General features: G+C 39.5%; 1 protein-coding gene across 1 annotated transcript in view; it reads right to left on the reverse strand.

The window, feature by feature from the left end:
• Positions 1–15,792: 15,792 nt before the first annotated feature.
• Cdkl5 (cyclin dependent kinase like 5) overlaps positions 15,793–22,455 on the reverse strand; it is a 181,832-nt gene continuing 175,169 nt past the window's right edge. The window contains exons 17-18 of the mRNA XM_055615721.1: positions 18,558–18,677; positions 15,793–16,179 (exon numbers count right to left, since the gene is read on the reverse strand). Of these exons, the coding sequence (XP_055471696.1) occupies positions 15,793–16,179; positions 18,558–18,677 (507 nt within the window). The remainder of the gene's footprint in view (positions 16,180–18,557; positions 18,678–22,455) is intronic.

Below are 22,455 nucleotides of genomic sequence, written 5' to 3' on the forward strand. Positions count from 1 at the left end.
GAGTTATGCAATTATTACAAGTAACTTTGGACTGTTATCATCCCAAAGAGAATCCTCTACCCATCAGCTATTATCCACCCCAGCCCTAGGTTACTTGAAATCCATTTGCTATTTGTAGGCAGATATTTTTCCTGTCCTGGGCATTTTCCCACATAAATGTAATCCTATGATATATAGTTTGTGACTGGTTTCTTGTACTTATCACCCTGTTTTTGAAGTCCATGTTTTGGAGAAGTACTTCTTCCTTTTCTGGTTATTATCATTCTGTACAAGGTATTTTCTTATTATTTATCCATCCATTTGGGTGGTTTCCACTTTAGAGCTATTATGAAGAATGCCGCTTACATGAACAGATAAGTGTTAAGTTTTTGCACGGGCATGTTTTATCTTGAGCACATCCACACCTAGAATTGTTTGATCACTTGGTTTATCCTTCTGAAGAACTACTTTCCCAGGTGGCTATATCATTTTCTGTTCCCACCAAGCCAGGTATGAAGGTTCCAATCCCTCCACATCTTCAGTGATGCTTCTTGTCTTTAATTCGATCCTTCTTGGTATGAGTGAAGTAACATTCTATGATGATTTTAATTTGCATCCCCCTGACAACCAATGCTGTGGAACATCTTTTCAAGCGACCATTTACATAGTTTTGGAGAAGCATTACTCAAACCCTTTGCCCATTTCAAAGTTTCAAGTCACTGATTCATTAGAGTTCTTCATATATTCTACCTACAATTCTCTTATGCAAACATTTCTCCCATCATGCTTTGTTGTTGTTGTCTTGGTCCAGTTTTGAGACATGAACTCACTGTATAGCCCTGGCTGGCTTGAAACTCACTATGGAGCTCAGGTTGGCCTGGAACTTGCAGAGATCGTTCTGCCTCAAGTTCTGGGACTATAGGTATGTGTCACCACACTCAGCTTTCATTCATTTTTTTTTTAAATCTCTTGGTGAAGTCCTTTGAAGCACAACAAATTCCAAATTTTAATCAAGTCCAAATTTCCTGTTTCTTCTTTTGGTGTAGTATCTGAGAAACTGCTGTTAAATCCAAGGTCAAGAAGATTTACTGTTGTGTTTTCTTCTCAACATTTTGAAATGCATTTTAAAAAAGTTTTAAAGTTTTACCTCTTATTTCGTGAATGGTTATAAAGCAAAAGTCTAATTACATTCTTTGCATTTCAATATGCAGCTCTCTTGGTACCTTCTGTTGAAATTCTTCTCCATATTGAATGGTCTTTGTACTCTTGGCAAAACCACCTAGCCCAGAATATGAGGATTTAAATTCAGGCTTCATAATTCTATTACCTCATAGTCTTTATTACTGTAGCACTGTAGGGAATTGCGAAATTAGGACATGCAAGTCTTCCAATTCTGGTCTTTTTCAAGATTGTATTGGCTATTCTAGGTTGCTTAAATTTCTAAATAACTATATGTATAAAGAAGCCAGCCAGGGCTTTCACAATGGAAAATGGTTATAGTTTCAGAATTTAATAAACAATGAGGCAGTAAGATCTAAAATACATTTATCTGTAGGTAATTTGCTTTAATAGCACACAAATTATTTACTTCAGTAAATTTGTGGCAAGATATATACAAAAAAAAACTAGCATTAAAGGAAACCTGAAACCTAACAGAACCTTGCTTTTAAAAAGTATGTTGGCAATATTATTTCTTTTAGGAGGTGAATAATTCAATAAAAATTATATAATGGAGCAAATTCACTCCTATCTTATCATATTTTGTTTATTTTATGTATTTTATTTATTTTATTTTGTTAATTTTTAATACTAGGCTTTGGTTTATAAATTGAGATTTTTGTTTTTTTATGGTTTTGAGGACTCATACATGCTAGGGAAATACACTACCATTGAGTACCCTCTGCAGCTTGCAGATCAAAACATAACAAAACATTGTGGTAAAATACAATATTTTGCAAAGTTTTAATTAACATGAAACATTAAATAATGCTATTAAGAAAAAAATTTGGGGACTCCAAGATGGCGGCGACCAGTGTGCACCATATCTGAAGGGCAAAGGATCCTAAACTGTGAAACTGTTGAGTGGATGGGCAGGCAAAGCCAGAGCATGGGCTTTGAGGCTTCCTGGGTTAGAAAGGACAACCCATAAGCTAGGACATATTGGATCCAGGCCCCATGGATTTCTCTGGGTCTGAGAGTGGTGTACTATCCACCCCTGCACTTTTGGCTACAGCTTCCCTTGTTCCAGCAGCTTTCCAGTGGCTGCATAATGCCAGGTATGGGGACTCCTTACTCTGAAGGCCACATAGGGGACCCAAATCTGAGAATAGAAAACTGGGGGCACTCTGTGTTATCCACACACCTGCAAGTGAGTTTACAGGCCCTCTGAGCTTTCCACAGGCCTGTGAGTGAGTGCTTCTGCCACAGAGTGCTTACAGAGCCCCAGATCTGGGACCCTCTACAGTAGGAGCCAGACAATCTGATCCCTCCTATCCCCCAACCCCTGCTGTGGGCAACAAAGAAATCCCTAGGACAGCCTCCTGAACTTTGAAGCCCCTGTTCTGTGTGTCTTCCAGCAGAGTCCAGCCAGACGATTCCTAGAGGCAAGATGGTGGAGCACTTGGAGCACAAGACCTAGACAGGCCTGTGGCCTACTGAGCCATTCAGGGCTCCTGCACCCAGGCACTGCAGCCTGCAAACCCTCGCTGCCCCTGCTCCACAGCCTGCTCTTAATCTCCTCCCTTACACTCCCTCCTTCCAGGCAGGCACACTCCCACACACACACCTGCACTTGCACACATTAGCCTGTGACTTTCCTCCCTGAGCTGCATCTGAAACACCAACACCCACTCTCAAACCAGTGGACTTCTCTCATCTTCCTGAAGAATACTCCAGACTCCAGAGGCAGATGGACCCACTCTGCAGTACAGGCTCCAGGAACAAACAGTAAAGGCTACTCACCATCACATAGCTAGAGGCCGGCTTAAGAACATATCTAACAGAAATCAGAACATTAGGGCTTCACTAGCATCCCCAAAAATCAATGGATATTTTAATTCATCAGAAACACAGGACAATGATTTTAAATCTATGCTTATTGAGTTATTAGAGGCATATAAAGAGGAAACGAAGAAAGCTCTCAAAGAAATACAGGCAAATATGGCCACACAACTAGAGACACATAAAGAGGAAATGAACAAAAAAATAAACGTCATCATGGAAAGACAGGAATCCACAGATGAAGGAAATGGTGCAAGACATGAAAACAGAATTAGAATCAATAAAGAAAACACAGAGAAAACCCTGGAGCTGGAGAACACAGAGAAAAGAGCAGGAACCACAAAGGTAAGCAACAGAATACAAGAGATGGAAGAGAGAATCTCAGATGCTGAAGATACAATTGCAGAAATTGATACAACTCTTAAAGAAAAATTAACACTGGAAAAGTTACAAACAGAAAATATCCAGGAAATCAAGGACACAATGAAATGAGAAAATTTAATAATAGGATAGACAAACAAGAAGATTCCATGCTCCCAGGTACAGAAAATATTTTCAAGAAAATCATAGAAGAAAATTTTCCTAATTTAAAGAAAGAGTTGCCCTTAAACATACAAAAGGCTTACAGAACATCAAATAGACTAGACTAGAAAAGGAACTCCTCATGTCACACAATAGTCAAAACACTAAATCTACAAAACAAAGAAAAAATATTAAAAGCAGCAAGGGATAAAGACCAAGTAACATATAAAGGTAGACCTATCAGAATCACACCAGACTTCTCATCAGAAACTATGAAAGCCAGAAGGGATTGGACAGATGTCATGCAGACTCTAAGAGACCACAGATGCCAACCCAGACTACTATACCCAGCAAAGCTTTCATTCAGCATAGATGGAGAAAACAAAATACTCCATGACAAAACTAAAACAATATCTACACAGCAACCCAGTCCTACAGAAGATATTAGAAGGAAAAGTCCAATCTAACAAAATCAACACCCAAGAAAACAGAGGACATAGATAACCTCACAACAAAAGAAATAAAAAGAAAACAAGCATACAAACATACTATCACCACTAACGCCACAATAAAAGGAACTAACATTCATTGGCCACTATCATCTATCAATATCAATGGACTCAACTCTCCAATAAAAAGACACAGACTAACTGAATGGTTGCGGAAACAGGCTTCAACATTCTGCTGCATCCAAGAAACACATGTCTGCAACAAAAACAGATACTTCCTCAAAGTAAAGGGCTGGAAAAAGGTTTTTCAAGCAAATGGACCCAGAAAACAGGCTGGAGTAGCTATCCTAATATCTAATAAAAGACTTTCAACCAAAATTAATCAATAAAGATAAGGAGGGACACTTCATTCTCATCAAAGGAAAAATCCACCAGGAGGACATCACAATCCTGAACATCTATGCCCCAAATACAAGAGCGCCTGCATTCATAAATGAGATATTATTAAAGCTCAAATCACACATTGATCCCATCACCTTAATAGTGGGAGGCTTCGACACTACTCTTATCAAGGGACAGATCACCTAGACAGAAGCTAAATAGGGAAATAATAGCACTTACAGAGGTCCTAAATCAAATGGACCTAATAGATGTCTACAGAACCTTTCACCCAAACTCAAAAGAGTATACCTTCTTCTCTGCAGCCCATGGAACCTTCTCCAAAACTGACCATATAGTCAGACACAAAGCAAGCCTCAACAGATACCAGAAGATTGAAATAATCCCTTGTATCCTATTAGACCGCCATGGCCTAAAATTAGATCTCTACAACAGAAATAACAAAAAGCCTACACATGCATGGAAACTGAACAACTCTTTACTCAATGTCACCTGGATCAGGTTAGAAATGAAAAAAGAAATTAGATACTTCCTAAAATTCAATGAAAATGAAGGCACAACTTACCCAAACTTATGGGACACAATGAAAACAATGCTAAGAGGAAAATTCATAGCACTAAGTGCCTTCAGAAAGAAGTTTGAGACATCTCATACAGGCAACTTAACAGCACACCTGAAAGCCCTAGGGGGGAAAAAAAAAAGCAGACACACGCAAGAGGAGTAGATGGTTGGACACAATCAAACTCAGGGCTGAAATCAATAAATTAGAAACAAAACAAAACAAAACACAATTCAAAGAATCAATGAAAGCAACAGTTGTTTTTTTTTTTTTTTGAGAAAATAAACAAGATAGACAAACCCTTAGCCAAACCAACTAAAAGGGAGAGAGAAAATATCCAAATCAGCAAAATCAGAAACGAAAAGGGGACATAACCACAACAGACGCTGAGGAAATTCAAATTGTTAGATCTTACTTCAAAAGCTTATACACCACAAAATTTGAAAATCTAAATGAAACGGATAATTTTTTGATAGTCCATTTACCAAAGAAAATCAAGATCAGGTAATTAGATTAAAAATTCCTGTATCCCCCCAAGGAAATAGAAGCAGTCATCAAAAGCTTCCCTGCCAAAAAAAGCCCAGGGCCTGATGGTTTCAGCACAGAATTCTACCAGACCATACTAGGACAGCTGACAGATTGGGAAAGGATCTTCACCAACACTATATCTGATAGCAGGCTAATATCCAGAATATATAAAGAACTTAAGAAGTTAAACACCAACAAACCAAGTAATTCAATTAAAAAATGGGTTACAGAGCTAAACAGAGAATTCTCAATAGAGGAATATCGAATGGCAGAAACACTTAAAGAAATGCTCAACGTCCTTAGTCATCAGGGAGATGCAAATCAAAACAACTCTGAGATTTCACCTCACACCCATCAGAAATGGCTAAGATCAACAACTCAAGTGACAACACATGCTGGAGAGGATGTGGAGAAAGGGGAACCCTCCTCCACTGCTGGTGGGAATGTAAATTTGTACAACCACTATGGCAATCAATTTGATGCTTTCTCAGACAATTAGGAACAGTGCTACCTCAAGATCCAGCTAAACCACTCCAAGGCATATCTGAAATTTGCTCAACTACACAAGGACATTTGCTCAACCATCTTCATAGCAACTCTATTCGTTATAGCCAGAAGCTGGAAACAACCTAGATGTGCCTCAACTGAGGAATGGATACAGAAATTGTGGTATTTACACAATGGAATACTACTCAACTATTAAAAACAAAGAAGTCATGAAATTTGCGGTGAAGTAACCCAGAAACAGAAAGCACACATGGTATATATTCATTCATAAGTTGTTATTAGACATACAATATAGGATAAACATACTAAAATCTACACTCCTAAAGACGTTAAAGAACAAGGAAGATCCTAGGGAAGACGCTCAATCCTCATTCAGAAGGGTAAACGTGATAATCATGGGAAACAGGAGAGGACAGGGATCATGACTGGAGCCTATCACAGTGGCCTCTGAAAGCCTCTACTGATGGAGGTATTGAAGCAGAGCCTGAGACACATAGCCAAACTTTGGGCAGAGGGGGAGCAGCCTTACCAGGCCACAGAGGAAGACAATGCAGCCACTCCTGATGAGACCTCATAGACTAGGGTCAGATAGAAGGGGAGGAGGACTTCCCCTATCAGTGGACTACGGAGGGAGAGAGGTTGGGATTGGGAGGAGACAAGGGAGGGGGTCACAGCTGGGATCCAAATTGAATAAAGTTTAATAAATGATGATAATAATAATGAAAAAAGAAAAAAAATTAAAAAAGAAAAAAAAATGGAAGTGATCCTGGGTATTTAATGTGGGAGGTTATATGGACAAGGCAAAGGTGTTTCGAAGAGAAATTGCTATGAATCCAGTCTCAGTGCCAACACCAAGAAGATTCCATCCCATAAGTAAGCTTTTGAATGAATCCTGACAGAAGTATACCTCTTTGGCCACATGAGGTGTAGTGGTAGAGGACAGCTGAAGAACAGCTTCTAAAGACCTGCTCCCCCTGTGGGTCTAAGAAGAGCCCCAAGTTGGACATTTTTTTTTTAACAACAGGGATGATATGAAATCAGATAGAATATATGAACCTACTTAATGTACTAACTTCACAGTTCTCTATAGCTGTCTTTCAATATTCAATGAAGTTTCTTCCCAGTTTCTTTAAGCCTGTTGTGTGTGTATGTGTGTGCACGCGCATGCGTACCTGTGGAAGCCAGAAGGAGACATCTGATCTTCTGGAGATGGATTTTCAGGGAGTTGTGAGCTACCCAATGTTGGTACTGGAAATGAACTCAGGCCCTCTGGAGGAATAGCAAGTGTTCTTAATGAATAAACCATCTTTCCAGTCTTCCTTCCCAAGTTCTTGCAATTGTCAACTGAGGCACAAATACAAAGCATAATGTTACACTAGCTGATATTTACTGAAATTCTGTTAAATGTTTGGCAGCATCTCATTAGATGCTCACAACAATCCTACATGGAATGCAAAAAAAAACTGAGGCCCAGGGACACTAATTAAGTTTGCCTCAAGTCATATCAGAGTTAAGTGATAAATCCACTAAGGCTACCTAATCACTTTGCCAGCCTCCTTCGAGGTCCAATAAGTTGTTTCATCGAACTGTTTCACCCTTAAACCAAATCAGTCACTCCCAGCTAGGCGACGTGATAGAAGATGGCACATGAACTGGTGTGAGCTTTTAGGAAAAACTGGTATAATACCGGGCATGGTGGCTCATGCCTATAAGCACGGGAGGTGGAGGCAAGATGATCAGAAGCTCAAGATTATTCTCAGTTAACTGGGAGCTGGAGGATAGCTCCAGGAACTCTTTCTAAGATGAAACAAAACAAGCAAACAAGCAAACAAAACCATACACGCTTGAGTTAGCTTTCGTTTTCATTTCATGTGTCCTCTGACCGCCACATACTTGCTGTGGAACACACACATCTATACTCAAGACAGAGACAGATAGACACACAGAATGCCAAGTTCTAAGTTTCAGCTCTTAACCACCATCCCCCCCCCTTCTTTTTTGTTTTTCCAGACAGGGTTGCTCTGTGTAGCCCCTGGCTGTCCTAGACTCGCTTTGTATTCCTGGCTGGCCTCGAACTCACAGAGATCCGCCTGCCTCTGCCTCCCCAAGTGCTGGGATTACAAGTGTGTGTCACCACTCCCACTTCTCTTACTCCCTTTTAAAGAAAGATATATAAAACTAGAAAATAACTGACATATAAAGTACCACAGCTTTGAAGTTTTTGTCCCCCTAACTGAGCAGTATGTAGTCATGCCTCCATCTAGACTATGAAACAATGAGAACAATGAGGTGTAACCATTGCGCCCTGTTTTTTTTTTTTTTTTTTTTTTTTTTTTTTATCTGTGTCCAGCCAAATGTCCCCTTTGGCTGAGAGTAGTCCAGTAGCAATCCCATTTGTACACTTGGCCTATGTCAAGCATCATTCAGTTATGCCAATGTATATTATCTAGCGGTGTCTGTGCTGTATACACAGAGTTCTGTGGAGGTGACAGAGCCCTTATGGCCCAGAGAGTTCATTTACTATTCAATCTTTCTGAAAGAGCTTGTCAACCCCTGCCCTAGAGCAAGAAGCAGTCTTCAAGGGCTGACCATCTTTTCTTTCTTTGTAGTATTAAGCATGCAAGATTAGAATCTCTGTTTATCTTGGTAATTTTGCTCAAATTACCAAGTGAGCACCAAACAAACTATACAAATGACAACACTCAAGTGTGAAAGAAACCAAAGTTTTCACAATGCCATAGGGGAAAAGAACTTTATAAATAGAAAAAAAAATAAGTAACAGGATTTGCTTTGCTTTACATTAATTTCTCTCCTCTAAACTGATTACAACTTCAAAGGCCCATTGCCCCTCATTTGAATTCAAACACATTCTTATTTACAAAGAAAGAACTGAAATGGAGCTGCTTGCTGTTCAAAGGCAAGAAGGACCACAGTGCTCAAGATTGGGAAAGCCTGGCAGTCACATCAGTCAGTGCAAAATCTGCATTTTATTAAAGACATGTGGGAAGATCCATTCAAAAATACATTGTGCTCAGTAGAAATTAACCATTTCATGCTGTTAATGAAGGTTACCACGAAGTAGATATTTGTAGAATATGTACAGCAACAATAGAAATTTTACAGAAGTTTAGAATGGAATACATGCCAGAAAAAACTTGATAAGATGTACCAACACATGATACAAAGAGTTATAGAAACACTTTACAAATGGTTCATAATTAGCTCGTGAGGAATTTTAAGTACTCAACACTTTAAATTCAGTTTGGATTTAAAAATTAAAAAGATTAACAACCACATCACACCCTTGCCACAGTAAAAAGTATGGATTACACTTTATCTAATGGATTATAAAGTCTGTGCAATTAAGAATGTCCACTCATTTCTTCATCTACTACACATCAGATGGCATATCCCTATCTGGCTTATCCCTATTTCTGTTCTTAAGAATGAACAGGGGTCTCAGTGTCACCCTGTCCTGTGCCTTCCCAGAAAACCCCCTTCAAACTTAGGAAAGATTGAAGAAGCTCTGATAATCGTCGAAGTATATATATATATATATAGAATAACTACCTGAATTCAGAATGGCACAAAACAATTCTTGGAGAAAGAACTCTGGGGTAAACTGTTTTGTTTGGCTTCATTGTCTCTGTTCATCAATGCAAGTTTACAGTGGGAATTTCCTTCTTTCTATCACCATATTGCCTGCTCCTCCCCCAGCCCAACTCCATCAGTCATCAAAGAGTAAACAAGAAGAGGGAGTGAGACTGGCGAGTAGAACCCACTGATCATCCCTAGGGAAAATGGATTTTCTGCAAGCTTTACTTTCCACTTTTGGAAAACTGAAGCCAGTGTGGAGAATGTACATTTTCCATAAGGAAAAGCATTGTCTTTCTCATGAAACTCTACCAAGTTAGACCAGAGCTTTAGATGATTCTGGCAATAAACACTTTAATCCTCCAACAGGGACAAAAGTCAAGGCATCTACCTTTTTCAATTCCTGGGTTTCTTCTGATTAGACCTGAAGCACAGCACTGGGACAAGCTTGTCTATGCCTGAAGTGAATCCCATCAGCCTGGGAAGGGAAATCCCAACCAAAGGAAGTCCTGAGGGATTCTCAGTGGGTCTGCCAAACAGGAAGGGACACGGAAGGACAGATAAGGCCTCTTTCTCCCTGATACTCTGCCTGGGAAGAGCAGCAAACAAGGCAACTTCTAATTTGCATACAACACTGAGAATGATTTCAGATTCCCAAGGAGGACCAACTGGACCGAGGATCAAAGGGGGCGGAGAGAGCTTACCCTTGTAAGAAATGAAGGGCCTTAGAAGTGAAACCAGTTTCACCCCTGCAGTTCTGCTGGCCCTACAAATTCAATGTACAGACTATGACAATTTTATTTTATTTATTTATTTTTTTCTGGCAAAACAAGAGACAACCCTCCCTTAAATGTGGGAGTAAACAGTTGAATGAAATTACAAGGCAGGTCAGGATCATATTTAACAGCCTACAGTAAATAGAAAGAGAGGTGGGTCATGGACAAAGAAAAAGGTGGAGTAGGGACCAGGCCAAAAGCTGATGAATTAACGAAACACTGTGGGCAACAATGTTTGATGTAAGTAAGTGGTTTGCACAAAGTCTACCATCTTGTATAGTACATTGAATTAAAAAAAAAAAAAACCAACAACAACAAGAATTGCATGGGCAATAGGCCCAGAGTTTCCCAGCCACTTGGCTTTTCCCTTTGTGTGTATACAGACTGATAAGGGGCTTCATTTTCTTGCATGGCTCCTCACTCATGGTTTCTAAGACTGATTTTTTTGTTGTTTTGTTTTTTGAAACAGGTTTCTCTGTGTAGCCTTGGCTGTCCTGAACTTGCCCTGTAGAATAGAATGGCCTTGAACTCACAGAGATCTGCCTGCCTCTGCCTCCCTGAGTGCTGGGATTACAAGCATGCGCCACCATGCCTGGCATAAGATTGAATTTTTTAATCAGGTGAACCAGACCTCAAGAAAATCCAGATTCCAGCTAAGGAGAAAACCATAATCATTTATAAGTCTAGATTTTTTTGTTTGTTTGTTTGCTCATTTTCTGGTAGTCTGGCTTTTTACAACTTGTTAGGGACCTTCTCCTAAGAGTCTGGCCCCGAGGATTAATAACATTTGTACTGTCTTTTCTGCAATCTCTTTTAAAGAAACCAGAACTGCTATTTCTTAAGCCATAAATGAGTTTCAATGAACTATTAATTAGTGATGAACAAAAGAGGCAAGGAAATATCTCACTGTTTTCTGACTTGGATTGGTGAAACACACTATAGTCCCAAGTCACAGAAGTAGGCATCTGTGGATCTTTATATCCACACAGTAGTAGCCAACTCTAATGGAGTAGGCAAGGATCTTTATATCCACACAGTAGTAGCCAACTCTAATGGAGTAGGCAATGAACTTATAAATGAAAAGGCAATGACATCCAGAACATAGGTTCTGAGCACAAGAGATACACAGTTTTGTTTTGTTTTTTTTTTTTCTTCTGAGTCCCAGATGAGCCCCAGCAGTGACTTCCAATAAGCTATTTATTGTCTTTGCCGAAAGTTCTGTGATCACTGAGACCAAGCCTTCTACTGGAAAAGTAATCCTCTGGCCTTTGAAAAAAATTATACACATATGAGTTATTCTCAAGACATGGCTAGAAGAAAATAAATGGCTTTTTTTCCCTTTTTTACTCTAAAGACTAGTTTAAGTGAGGACACTATGATATCAACTAAGAGGTACTGGGAGGGGAAAATGGGCTAGCATTTCCTAGTGGAGTCCACTAATTTTCTGATTAGGAACATGCTAAACTGGCTAACTCTACAACCACAACATACTTTTATAATACACAGTATGACTAGAGACTTGACCAGCATAGGTCTGCTTAGAATTAAAGTATACGACTGCATATGGTGAGTTTTAAAGCATGTTTTAAAACAGATTTAACCAAAGCATACAGCACGATACTTCTAGAATAGCCACATCACAACCACCAATAAAGAGTTTGGCTTCTAATCGGCCTGCCATATGCTAATATTTGTAAAGCGCTATTAAATAACTTGAATAATAAAACAAAAACAACAACAACAACAAAAAAAAACAAAGACATTTTCTTTCGGTAGACACAGCTGAAAGCCATGATGCCTCTGAGCAGTTGGTAAAAATCATGCCAATCTGCCAGGCTGTTGCTTGCTTCTAAATATAAGCCTCATGGCTAAGAAAGATTTCCTAAGGATGCTAACCTAGAATTGAAGTTCTCAAACAGATATAAAGTAACTCTGGTTTCCTCCCAAAGTATGCACCTTTTAGGAGGTCCAAGACAATGGAAATGAACAAAAGGATTGCAAGGATTTGAGAACAGTGGTGGAGGACTCTTGAAAAGTATACGATGTTGAGTAACTCCTGCAGTTACCTAGCCTGGAAAGTCCATGGCCAGAGGCAAATTCTGTAGAGTGGTTGGCCTGGAATGGTCTTGGGCAGGAATTCTTAACTTTGGCACTAGTTATGTGCTGAGGCATTCTGGAGGATGCCTAACAACATCCCTGGCCTCTACCCATTAGATGCTGGTAGCAGCCTATGACAACCAAATGTCTCCAGACATTGTCAAATGTGTCCTGGGGGACGAAACCGTCTTTGGCTGAGAAGTGCTGCTGTAGAGGCAGCTCACTTAAGCCTCTTGGCACGGGGCACTCTCTTCAGGTCTTAGGTTCTGGAGAGAGTCCTATACTTCAGTCAAGACAGAAACAAAGATCAGTTAGGTTTACTTAGAACTTCAGAGAAGAAAAAGAGGATTGATAGAGAAGTGAAAATGGAAAAACAGTGAAACCAAGGTTCTTTTCTAAAGTATATCAGCAATAACTTCCTAACATAAAGTACATCCTAAGGACACAACTTTGGTGTCCTTTAGGATGTCAGGGCAGATAACAGAACAAGGGTGCCGTCAATTCCCCCTCCTAAAGAAAATGTGGGGGTTTTAATACTTTCAGTCAACTCCTTCCTGCCATGGATGACATCTTTTTGAGGCCAATGAATGACCAACCGGAGGGGGAAGTGTTGGTGAAAAGCTAAGAGAGGGCTCATTAGATCTGAGAGGAAATGTTACTGCCCCCAACTGTGAGCAGAAAGAGAATGAATGGGATTGTAGATTCACTTACAGCTTATTGAGGATCAAGGGAAAGTAAGAATAGACAAGAGCTAAGAGGATAAAAGAGCTAGCTCAGAAACACTAGTTGAAAACATTGTAGCTATTTTCTGGCTCAAATCTGGGAATGTAGGAAAAGTAAGTATTGACTTCATCAGTTAAGATTAGTTTGCTCTAGGTAGAAGGCAATTATTCTAGCCCTTCTTTAAAGAACCATCATGAATATAAATGTTCTGCAAACATCTGAGATCCCAGTGTTAGCAAAGATGATAACATGGGAAACCAGCCCCTTGGTGATGACAGCCACGAATGCCACAGTATGGCAATGGGACCTCGCAGTTCTTAAGCACACAGCACAGTGAGAAGTCTTTCCAGAGGAAACAAAATGTAGTTTCTGGTTTGCAGGGGGCAAGGGGCAAGGGGATACAAAGTACAGATCTAGTATGAAAACGAACAGTTAAATATACACCTTTTTAGTGTCACTATATCCAGGCAAAAACTGCTGAGGGTCTACCTCACTAGGATAACCAAAGAGTTGCCTGGGAATAGCCGGAATTCAGAGCTACCCAAACAGTACTAAACTGGTAACAGAAACAAGATAGGAAAAGAACTCAAGAGCATGCAAAATGAATCAAATTGTTTCCATGATAGTACCCAGTTGAGTTTCATTTTAGTGCCTATTATACTTAGTAAAATTAAATAAAAAGCACCTTAAAATGACCTCTATATATAATCAATACACATCATTATAGTATTTATATAAATATGCAATATGCACACAATTTAAGCTTCAAAGAATCTAAGACATTTATAATCTTCATAATCATCAGTGCTATGATTCTCAAAATGTCAGGGAAGGGTTAAGAGTAACTCAACATAGTTCAGTGACAGCTGACTTTATTTGGGGACTGACACTCTCAGAATTCTGGAACAATTAGTAAATACTGAAAAGTTACCTCTCTGAGGGATGGGAGTGATCTCTAAAAGTCTTATTGCTAAGAGACTACTTTCAAAACTCTACGACTATTGATAGATGATGGTGTTGAGGTGGGTTTTTTTTTATTTTTATTTTTTTTTATTTTTTTGTTTTTGTTTTTGTTTTTTGTCAAAGATGTTCCAGAGACAGAGGTCTGGCTTGCTAACCAGAGGCCTTGATGATACTTGATACTAACTCGGGAGTTGAAAGTGATCAAATGAGGGAAGAATAAGTCCTGTTCTGATGGATGGAGTGAATGTATATACAGGTGTACATGATGACCTTGATATAAATGGATAGTCCCAGGAAGGAAAAAAGGATATAGCAATTTTCTCTACATCTGGAATTGCTTCAGGAGCCTTTAAAATATATTAGAAGAGCAGCAACAACAACAACAACAAAAAAGCATTTAGAAGAAGAAATACCATACACGTGGCTCATATCCCACCTGGAGTCAAGAGGCTCCAGGAGGGCGGACAGCATTCAGGAGCAGAGAGCTGGTTTGCAAGCTCCACAGACAGGTGCCCCTCATAACCTCACAACAAGGAATGTTCACTGGCAAATCTTTGGTCTACACTCTTAACACTAATGCTAAGAGCACATTCTCTGTAAAGACCCATGAGTGCCACTTCTGCCTTTTCTCATTGTGCGTGTTAATGTCCCTGGACACAAACGAGAGCCAAGTGTCTGAGGACAGAAGTGAGGCCTGCTAGGATCCTTACTGGCTTCTCCAACCCTCTTCTCCTATGGGCCTGGAAAGAGATGCTGCACTTGTCTGCTACCAAGGATCATGTCTAGAGGCAACTGCTGGGACCAAAAAGTTGAGCAAAGTTCATACTGTTACAGTCACATGTAGCCACAATTCAACTCCCTTTATTATAAGTATAATACTCACTTCATATCACAAAAGTATAAAAATATGGCAGATAGTGTCATAACGATACTTTCTTTAAATGAATATATTTATAAAACAGGCAGTTATTTACCATATATATTTATATATATAGAATAAAATACTCCTGATGCAATATATAAATGTTACTGTTTAGTTTTTATAGAAACTACCATAGCTGTCCCACTGCTTCACAATGTTCCAAACAGCTCAAAATAACTTTAATTTTAACGTAAAAGGTATGATTATAACAGTACAATATTAATTATAAATAAATGTTACAAATCCTATCAAATATGGAAGCTTAGAAAACAATTTAAGACATACAGTTCATCTGCTAACCCTTCAAAGGGATACTCCTAGATTACAATAAACCCCACATTTAGTCTAGTCAAAAAAAATGTGGTAAGGGCATCGGTCAACATGAATTTTTCTATCCCTTGCTGCCAGGACGTACCCCGGCTTCCCCAAGTTCAACAAAGATTGCACTAAAGCTGGAATGTAATGGGGAGAAACTGGCAAGAATTTCTTCTTCCTCAATGGCACACTCTATCCATTCTCACACAAGACCTGTGGGGAGTGCTGGTCCCTAAGGAACTCCCGTGGCTCTAAGATCCCTGACTAGCATTTGTGGCTGCGAGGAGCCAGGTGGCCCCCCTCACACACAATATTGCACACACCTTCATAAAGCTGAAAATACTGGCTTACTACCCTGGCCCAACCCATTTCCCAACCCACCCTGAACCTTCCCCTCCCAACTGGCTTGTCTTCCCCCACCCCCCCCACCCCAACACACATCCTCCATCCCAGCTTAAATTACAAGGCTGTCTCTTTTAAATCATTCAGATTTGGCATTCGTGAACGATTTGTTCTGTTATAAGGGTGCCCATTTGGCCCACTCTTGGCACCCAGCTGTTCAGAATAGGAAGGTCCCTCTGTGGCACTCCTGGTCACAGAGGACACATGCCAGCCAGGATCCATCTGACCTGGCAGCTGAAGGGCTGGTCTGCCCTTTGGGGTAGTTTCCTGCCGGATGTTGCTGCTCCCACCAGAGGGTTGACTCAGGGGGTGAATCCGCATTTCTGAGAAGGAATTTTTGGTTTGTTGAGTTGTTAAGGGCTGGAAGCGAGGATCTGTAGAAGCCGGGTGATTGGTCGATGAAGAGAGATGCAACAACTTGCGAAGGGATTTTAGTGGTTGACTCTGAAAGTAAGATTAAGATGTGCACAATTTAATTTAATTTAATTTAGAGTAGATGGGAGAGATGGAAAGACATATAGTTGGTCGCAAAGCAAGCCTCAACAGAGACAAGAAGATTGAAATAATCCTTTTTATCCTATCTGACCACCATGGACTAAAGCTTGGACCTCAGCAACAGAAATAGCAAACAGCCTACACACACATGGAAACTGAACAACTTGCTACTCAATGACAGCTGGCTCAGAGGAGAAATGAAATAAATTTAAGACATTCTAGAACTCAATGAAAATGAAGGCACAACATACCCAAACTTATGGGACATAAAGAAGCAGTGCTAAGAGGAAAGTTCATAGCACTAAGGGCCTCTCCAACTCTTGATCTCTCTGCTCCTTGCCTTTATGTAGACCAGGCTGGCCTGGATTTCTGTGTATAGCCCAAGATAGTTTCAAATTTTTCATATTCCTGCTTCAAACTCCCAAGTGCTATAATCACTCCAAGTGATGATAGGTGGGTGGTATCATTCTTGACTACTTTTTCATTTTTATTAAAATGATAAATGAGTCTTTTCTAGTGAATTTTATAAAATTATCAAGCAATCATAATAATCCAGAATCAGCTGGAGATATGACGTTACTAGAAAAGGGCTCCTTAGCATCACACTCTCGGAACTTTGTGTTTCTAGTTTGAATAAGCATGCAAAAAGGAGGATATCTGGTTCTCTATGACGCCTTTACCCTCAGAATAGATTATGCTATCAGTACAAAATATAAATGGCCAGGGAAAGAGAATGGCAATTTTGGGGAACTCCTGTTCATAACTCCAAGTAATAGATTATAGTGAAACAAGTCAGATCTCTACTCCTAGCATGTGGGGACATAAAGGCAGGAGGATTGTTAGTTCCAGACCCATTTGGGTTACACAGCAAATTGCAGGCTAAACTGGACTAACTGGTAAAATGCTTTAAGGAAAAAAAAAAAAGAATAAAACAGAAAACCTATAGAAAGTAGAGCCACTGCTTCTAAATCCCAAAAATTTGGTTAGAATAAACATGGTAGATTATATCACTATATTTATTTATTTTTAAGGGTTTTAAATATAATTAATTACAGTTTATTCACTTTGTATCTCAGCTGTAGTGCCCTCCTTTATTCCCTCCCAATCCCACTTTCCCTCCCTCTTCTCCTCCCATGCCCCTCCCCAAGACCCCTTATAGGGGAGGTCCTCCTCCCCTTCCCTCTGACCCTAGACTATCAGGTCTAATCAGGACTGGCTGCTTTGTCTTTCTCTGTGGCCTAACAAGGCTGCCCTCCCCTCAGGGGTAGGTGATCAAAGAGCTAGCCACTGAGTTCATGTTAGAGGCAGTCCCTGTTCCCATTACTTGGGAATCCATTTGGACACTAAGCTGCCATGGGCTGCATCTGTGCAGGGGTTCTAGGTTATCTCCATGCATGGTACTTGGTTGGAGTATCAGTCTCAGAAAAGACCCTTGTGCCCAGATATTTTGGTTCTGTTGCTCTCCTTGTGGAGCTCTTGTCCTCTCCAGGTCTTATTAACTCTCCCTTCCCTTCATAAGATTCTCTGCACTCTGCCCAAAGTTTGGTTATGAGTCTCAGCATCTGCTTTGATACCTTGCTGGGTAGAGTCTTTCTCAGGCCCTCTGTGGTAGGCTCCTGTCCTGTTCCCTGTTTTCTCCCTCTTCCCATGTCCATCCCATTTCCCTTTCTGAATGAGTCACTATATTTATTATGGGGTATTAAAGAAATACAATATGGAAACATTTCCAATGAGAGTAACTGTTTAAAACAGATACTTTAGTTACTTGAGAAAAATTAGTAATGCTCTCCATTATGGCAGGTAAAAATAACCCCATATTACTGTATAATACGCAGTTCCTAATAAAAGTGTTTGCCTCTCTTTATAAAAAAGTTTGAATTTCAGAAGTTAAAATATTCTTTTAACAAAGTTTCTACTATCTGGCTTTCAAGGCCCAATTTATATGCTAGCATCTCTCAGGTAACCTTAATCTTTTCACAATATGGATTCATTCTTATCAATATTTCATAGCATACTTACTGTTTTCTAAGATCTTCATGAATCTTTGTCTCCTGAGCTGTCACCTACTCCAGGCTAGGACTATTTCTTCTTCATCTCTCCTCATTGCTCCACTGCCCTCCACAGCTAGGTGAAGGATAGTGGAGGCTCGCTTTTTTTTCCCAGTGAGAAAGGCATCACTGATGCAGGATTCATTCTGACTTGCAATATGCATCAACACTATTCATTAGGGTTCATCTGGGGGGAAGCTACATTTTTTTCTTGCTGGTACTCTCATCCCAGGACACACTGTAGTGTGAAAATCTGGGAGTGAAATAGGTTGTACTCACCTGGGTCTGTAGATCCGTGAGCTTCTCAGGTCGCCACTCCTTTGGTCTGCTGCTTGCAGTGCTAGAAGGGTGAATGGCTTTTTGTAATGTCAATAGATCGGAACTATCGGTGTTGGGCACCTAGAGAAAAAGATGGAGAAGGATTCAACAAGCACACCAACAACCCTGATTACAATAGACAACCACACCCAAGAGGAGACCCAAACTGAAAAGTAAACTGAACTAAACCAAAATTCAAAAAGAGAGAGAGAGAAAAAAAAAAAGACCCACTAAGTAAACCAAAACTCTCCAAATGGTCGTGATGTAAGTGGTGTTAGTGAAATTCTGCTGCCTTCTTAACAATTTTCCCTGCATTAGGAAAAATTAGCAGATGTCATGCAGCTTGGTTAATACCTTAACCCTTAAAGCATTCCCATGCTGTTAGTTTCAGTAGCTAAGAGAGAGCAGTTAAAGTGGGCTGGACCAGAAGCTGCTGTTGTATCTTCATTCCATATTGTAGTTAGGTTATGAACCAGTTCAATAAAACAAAAACAAAATTTCATGCTGGGAATATGATGCAAACTCTGTATTTGATGCTGCCAAAGAAGTCTAGGGGGCTTTCAAGGAGAAACAAGTGGGAAGGTATGGTTTGAATCATAGTCCCAAACCACTGCCCAGTAATCTGGCATTGTACACTTAGAAACTACTGGAAATTTATGCCACGAATTCCATATGAACGCAGTTGGTCTATTCAAGGACTTTCGTGGACAAAGGAGAGTTGTGCCAAATGCCAAGCAAAAGCCATGGCGTCACACCTAATGACTAGCAAAAGCTAGAGGCAGGTAAGAAAAGAGCAAGTTGTTAACTAGTACAAGCTGCTTTTTTCATGGAGCCTGCTTGCTCAATTAATTTGGTCAATTCGAACTTGGTTTCAAAGAGACAAACTGCCAACCAAATAGTAACAAAGTCCACACAGTGAGCCAAGTACAAAGACATTTGTTGACTGTAAATGTTAATCAGATTCTTTACAGGAATTAAAGGACTTCAAGAATGCCATCTGCCAATAACTGGCTAATCAGTCCATCTAAACCAGCCTTACTAGTTTGTTTAGTAAGCTTATGCGTCAACATCTTTAACTGATACAGAGAACCTAGAATACATACATACATATATATATATAAATATGTAATGTATCAAATAAATGTGTTATATATATATATATCCATATATCTCAGTGAATTTATGGAACTGGCTCAGATACTTAACTAGCACAAAGACAATATGACCCCATGAAAATAAGACATGCTGTTGTTATCAGTAAAACAAGTTTACTGGAGCAGTTGTCAGGGCTACTATTACGTAAAAACGGGTACCATGGGTGAAGTGACTAGAGGAAGTTTTTTCAAAGAAGAACTATGCTTTAAATGATTCTTTGAATTAAAAAGAGGAAAGAGGGATTTCTTGATGCTTGGATTCTCCCCGTTGGTGGAGTCTGTCTGTAATATAAGATACAAATGAGCTAATTGCAAAAAAAAAAAAGTAAAATAAATAGGTGCTTTAATTGAAACTACTAGACCTTGGTAGCCCCCAAATATGATTAAATATTAACACTCATGAAAAGAATCTCTGTTATGCATCTAGAGAGATTATCTGTTATTTTTCACCTGGAAACAATAATGTACGTTTAGACAAGTACAAAACTTTTCAGAGCCTATATACCATGCTTATGAGCAATAGTCCAGGGGTGCCTGGAGATCTTTAGGTATCTGTTTACTTATATTATGTTTACTTAAGAGTTTATTTATTATCCAAAATAAGAGTATTATGAAGAACTATACTTAATGAGTTACTGATGAACTGTAGCCATTTCCTAATTGTTAGGAGTTCAGTAACTAAGAGATTTCACCATACGGATTATTTATTATAAAATAAAATGAACTTTAAGTTCTTTGGAACTTCTCTTTTGGGACGAGGGGTTTCGAGACAGGGTTTCCCTGTGTAGCCTTGGGTGTCCTGGACTTGTTTTGTAGACTAAGCTGGCCTCAAACTCACAGAGATACACCTGCCTCTGCCTGTGCTGGGATTACAGGCATGTACCACCACACCCAGGTTCTTTTGAACTTTGGGTCAATTATCTTGATCTAGTAAACATCACTTGGGAGATTACCACTGTTTTGGGCTACTAAGGTTAATTAAGAGGCCTATTCTACACTGTTAGAAATCTATACCTCATTTAAAACATCTGGCACAATTCAGAATTCCAGGTTTCAAGTAAATACATATAGGTTTTAATCTTCAGGGCTGGTAGGATGGATCAGAGGGGCACTCGGCAACCTGAGTTTTATTCCCAGAACCCACATAAAAGTCAAGGGACAGCCAACTCCACAAAGTTACCCTCTAACCTCTATACACTGTGGCCCTGGACACTCCTCCCCCATTTCATGCACACACAAGATTTTCTTTAAGGTTTAATCTTTATATTGAAGTATCATTTTGAGTTGAGATACTAAGTAAGCTACAATTACAAAGTTGGCAAAGTCACCATATGCTTTGAGGACTTATGTAACTCCAGGGACATACAACTGAAGCCAGATTCCCCAAGGCAGCTTCCAGACTTGCTAGAGTCAAAGCAGGCACCATTACAACAGAAATATTTTTGGCATCTCTTGTCTCTCTTTTGGATTCTTCCATGGTCCAAGAACAAAACTGTATAGAAATGCAGTGAGATCATTTTTTCATTGGTGTGTGGATGAAGACATCTGTATAAGTATCTGGGTTTCCCTGTTTTAATGACAGCTGCCCTGAATGAGAAGCCTTTCACAGGGGAAACCGGATTGAGTCCTTACGACTCTGTGTGACTTTGGACAGGTCAGCACTTGCCTTGCTCGGCAACTAATCTAATAAACTAGATTTAGGATCCGTCGCAGCTATACTATGTTCGTCTGGCTCTAGATTTAAGTTTCTTGGAATCTTATGTAAAAAGTTTTAATACTGTCCATTTTTTTTTTGGTTTGGTCTACTTAGCTTTCTATTTACTGAACGTTAGAAAGTAAAAACAAGTTCCCTCTGGTTACATTTGAATGTTCATTCAAAGAAAGCGGAGTTAAGCTAATGCCAGGCCTTCCTGCCTGAAGTCTGGCACTCTGTATGTAGTACTATTTGGAAATCTGACTCTAGATTCCAAAGGCCTTACTTTTTTCTTAATTCAAAAAGGGAGAGGTGTGAAAAACTTTTGGTTTGTAAAACTGAAGTCATTATGAAGTTAGTATAAATATTTAATAAAAAGTTTAAGTGAAGTAGATGCTAGAGAATAGTAATTTTTCTATTACCCTCACCTATACTATTTAAATATCTAAAATTTGAACCAAGTCTAGAAAAATCAAGTTAGGTAAAATGTATATACTTTGCGTAGCCACAGTCAGGCAAGGGCTTTAGGCTTAATGTTGGCCTAAGTCAGAAAAGTATTATAATCTAAATTTACATACAAGACAGCCTCAGTTCTTCTACTCTAACTATTTTCTATAACTTAATCAGATCAAAGGGTTATGGTCATGTACAACAAAATTTGTAACAGTGTCCAGGAAGAGGTGTCTGAAGGGTAATGCATATGATAGCTAATATATTCTACAGACAATGGGCAGAGTTTTATTTTTTAGCATGTAAAGCATTTTAAACATCCTGAGGCAAAGTCAAGCCTATTTCTTCATTTCTTAATCCAGTTTCAGCAACAAATGTAGTTGAGTGGTATTTTGATCTTGACATTTCCATCTAGGCAAGTTTCGTTAAGAGTTACAGGTACCCTTTTCCACCCCCACGAACATTTCAGAAATACCATGCAACTATTCAAATGAAGTGGTAAAACAGACAGACACCACACACACACACACACACACACACACACACACACACACACACACAC

This window comes from Psammomys obesus, unplaced genomic scaffold (genome assembly GCF_907164565.1).
Source record: "Psammomys obesus unplaced genomic scaffold, mPsaObe1.curated_primary_1811, whole genome shotgun sequence".
NCBI lineage: Eukaryota > Metazoa > Chordata > Mammalia > Rodentia > Muridae > Psammomys > Psammomys obesus.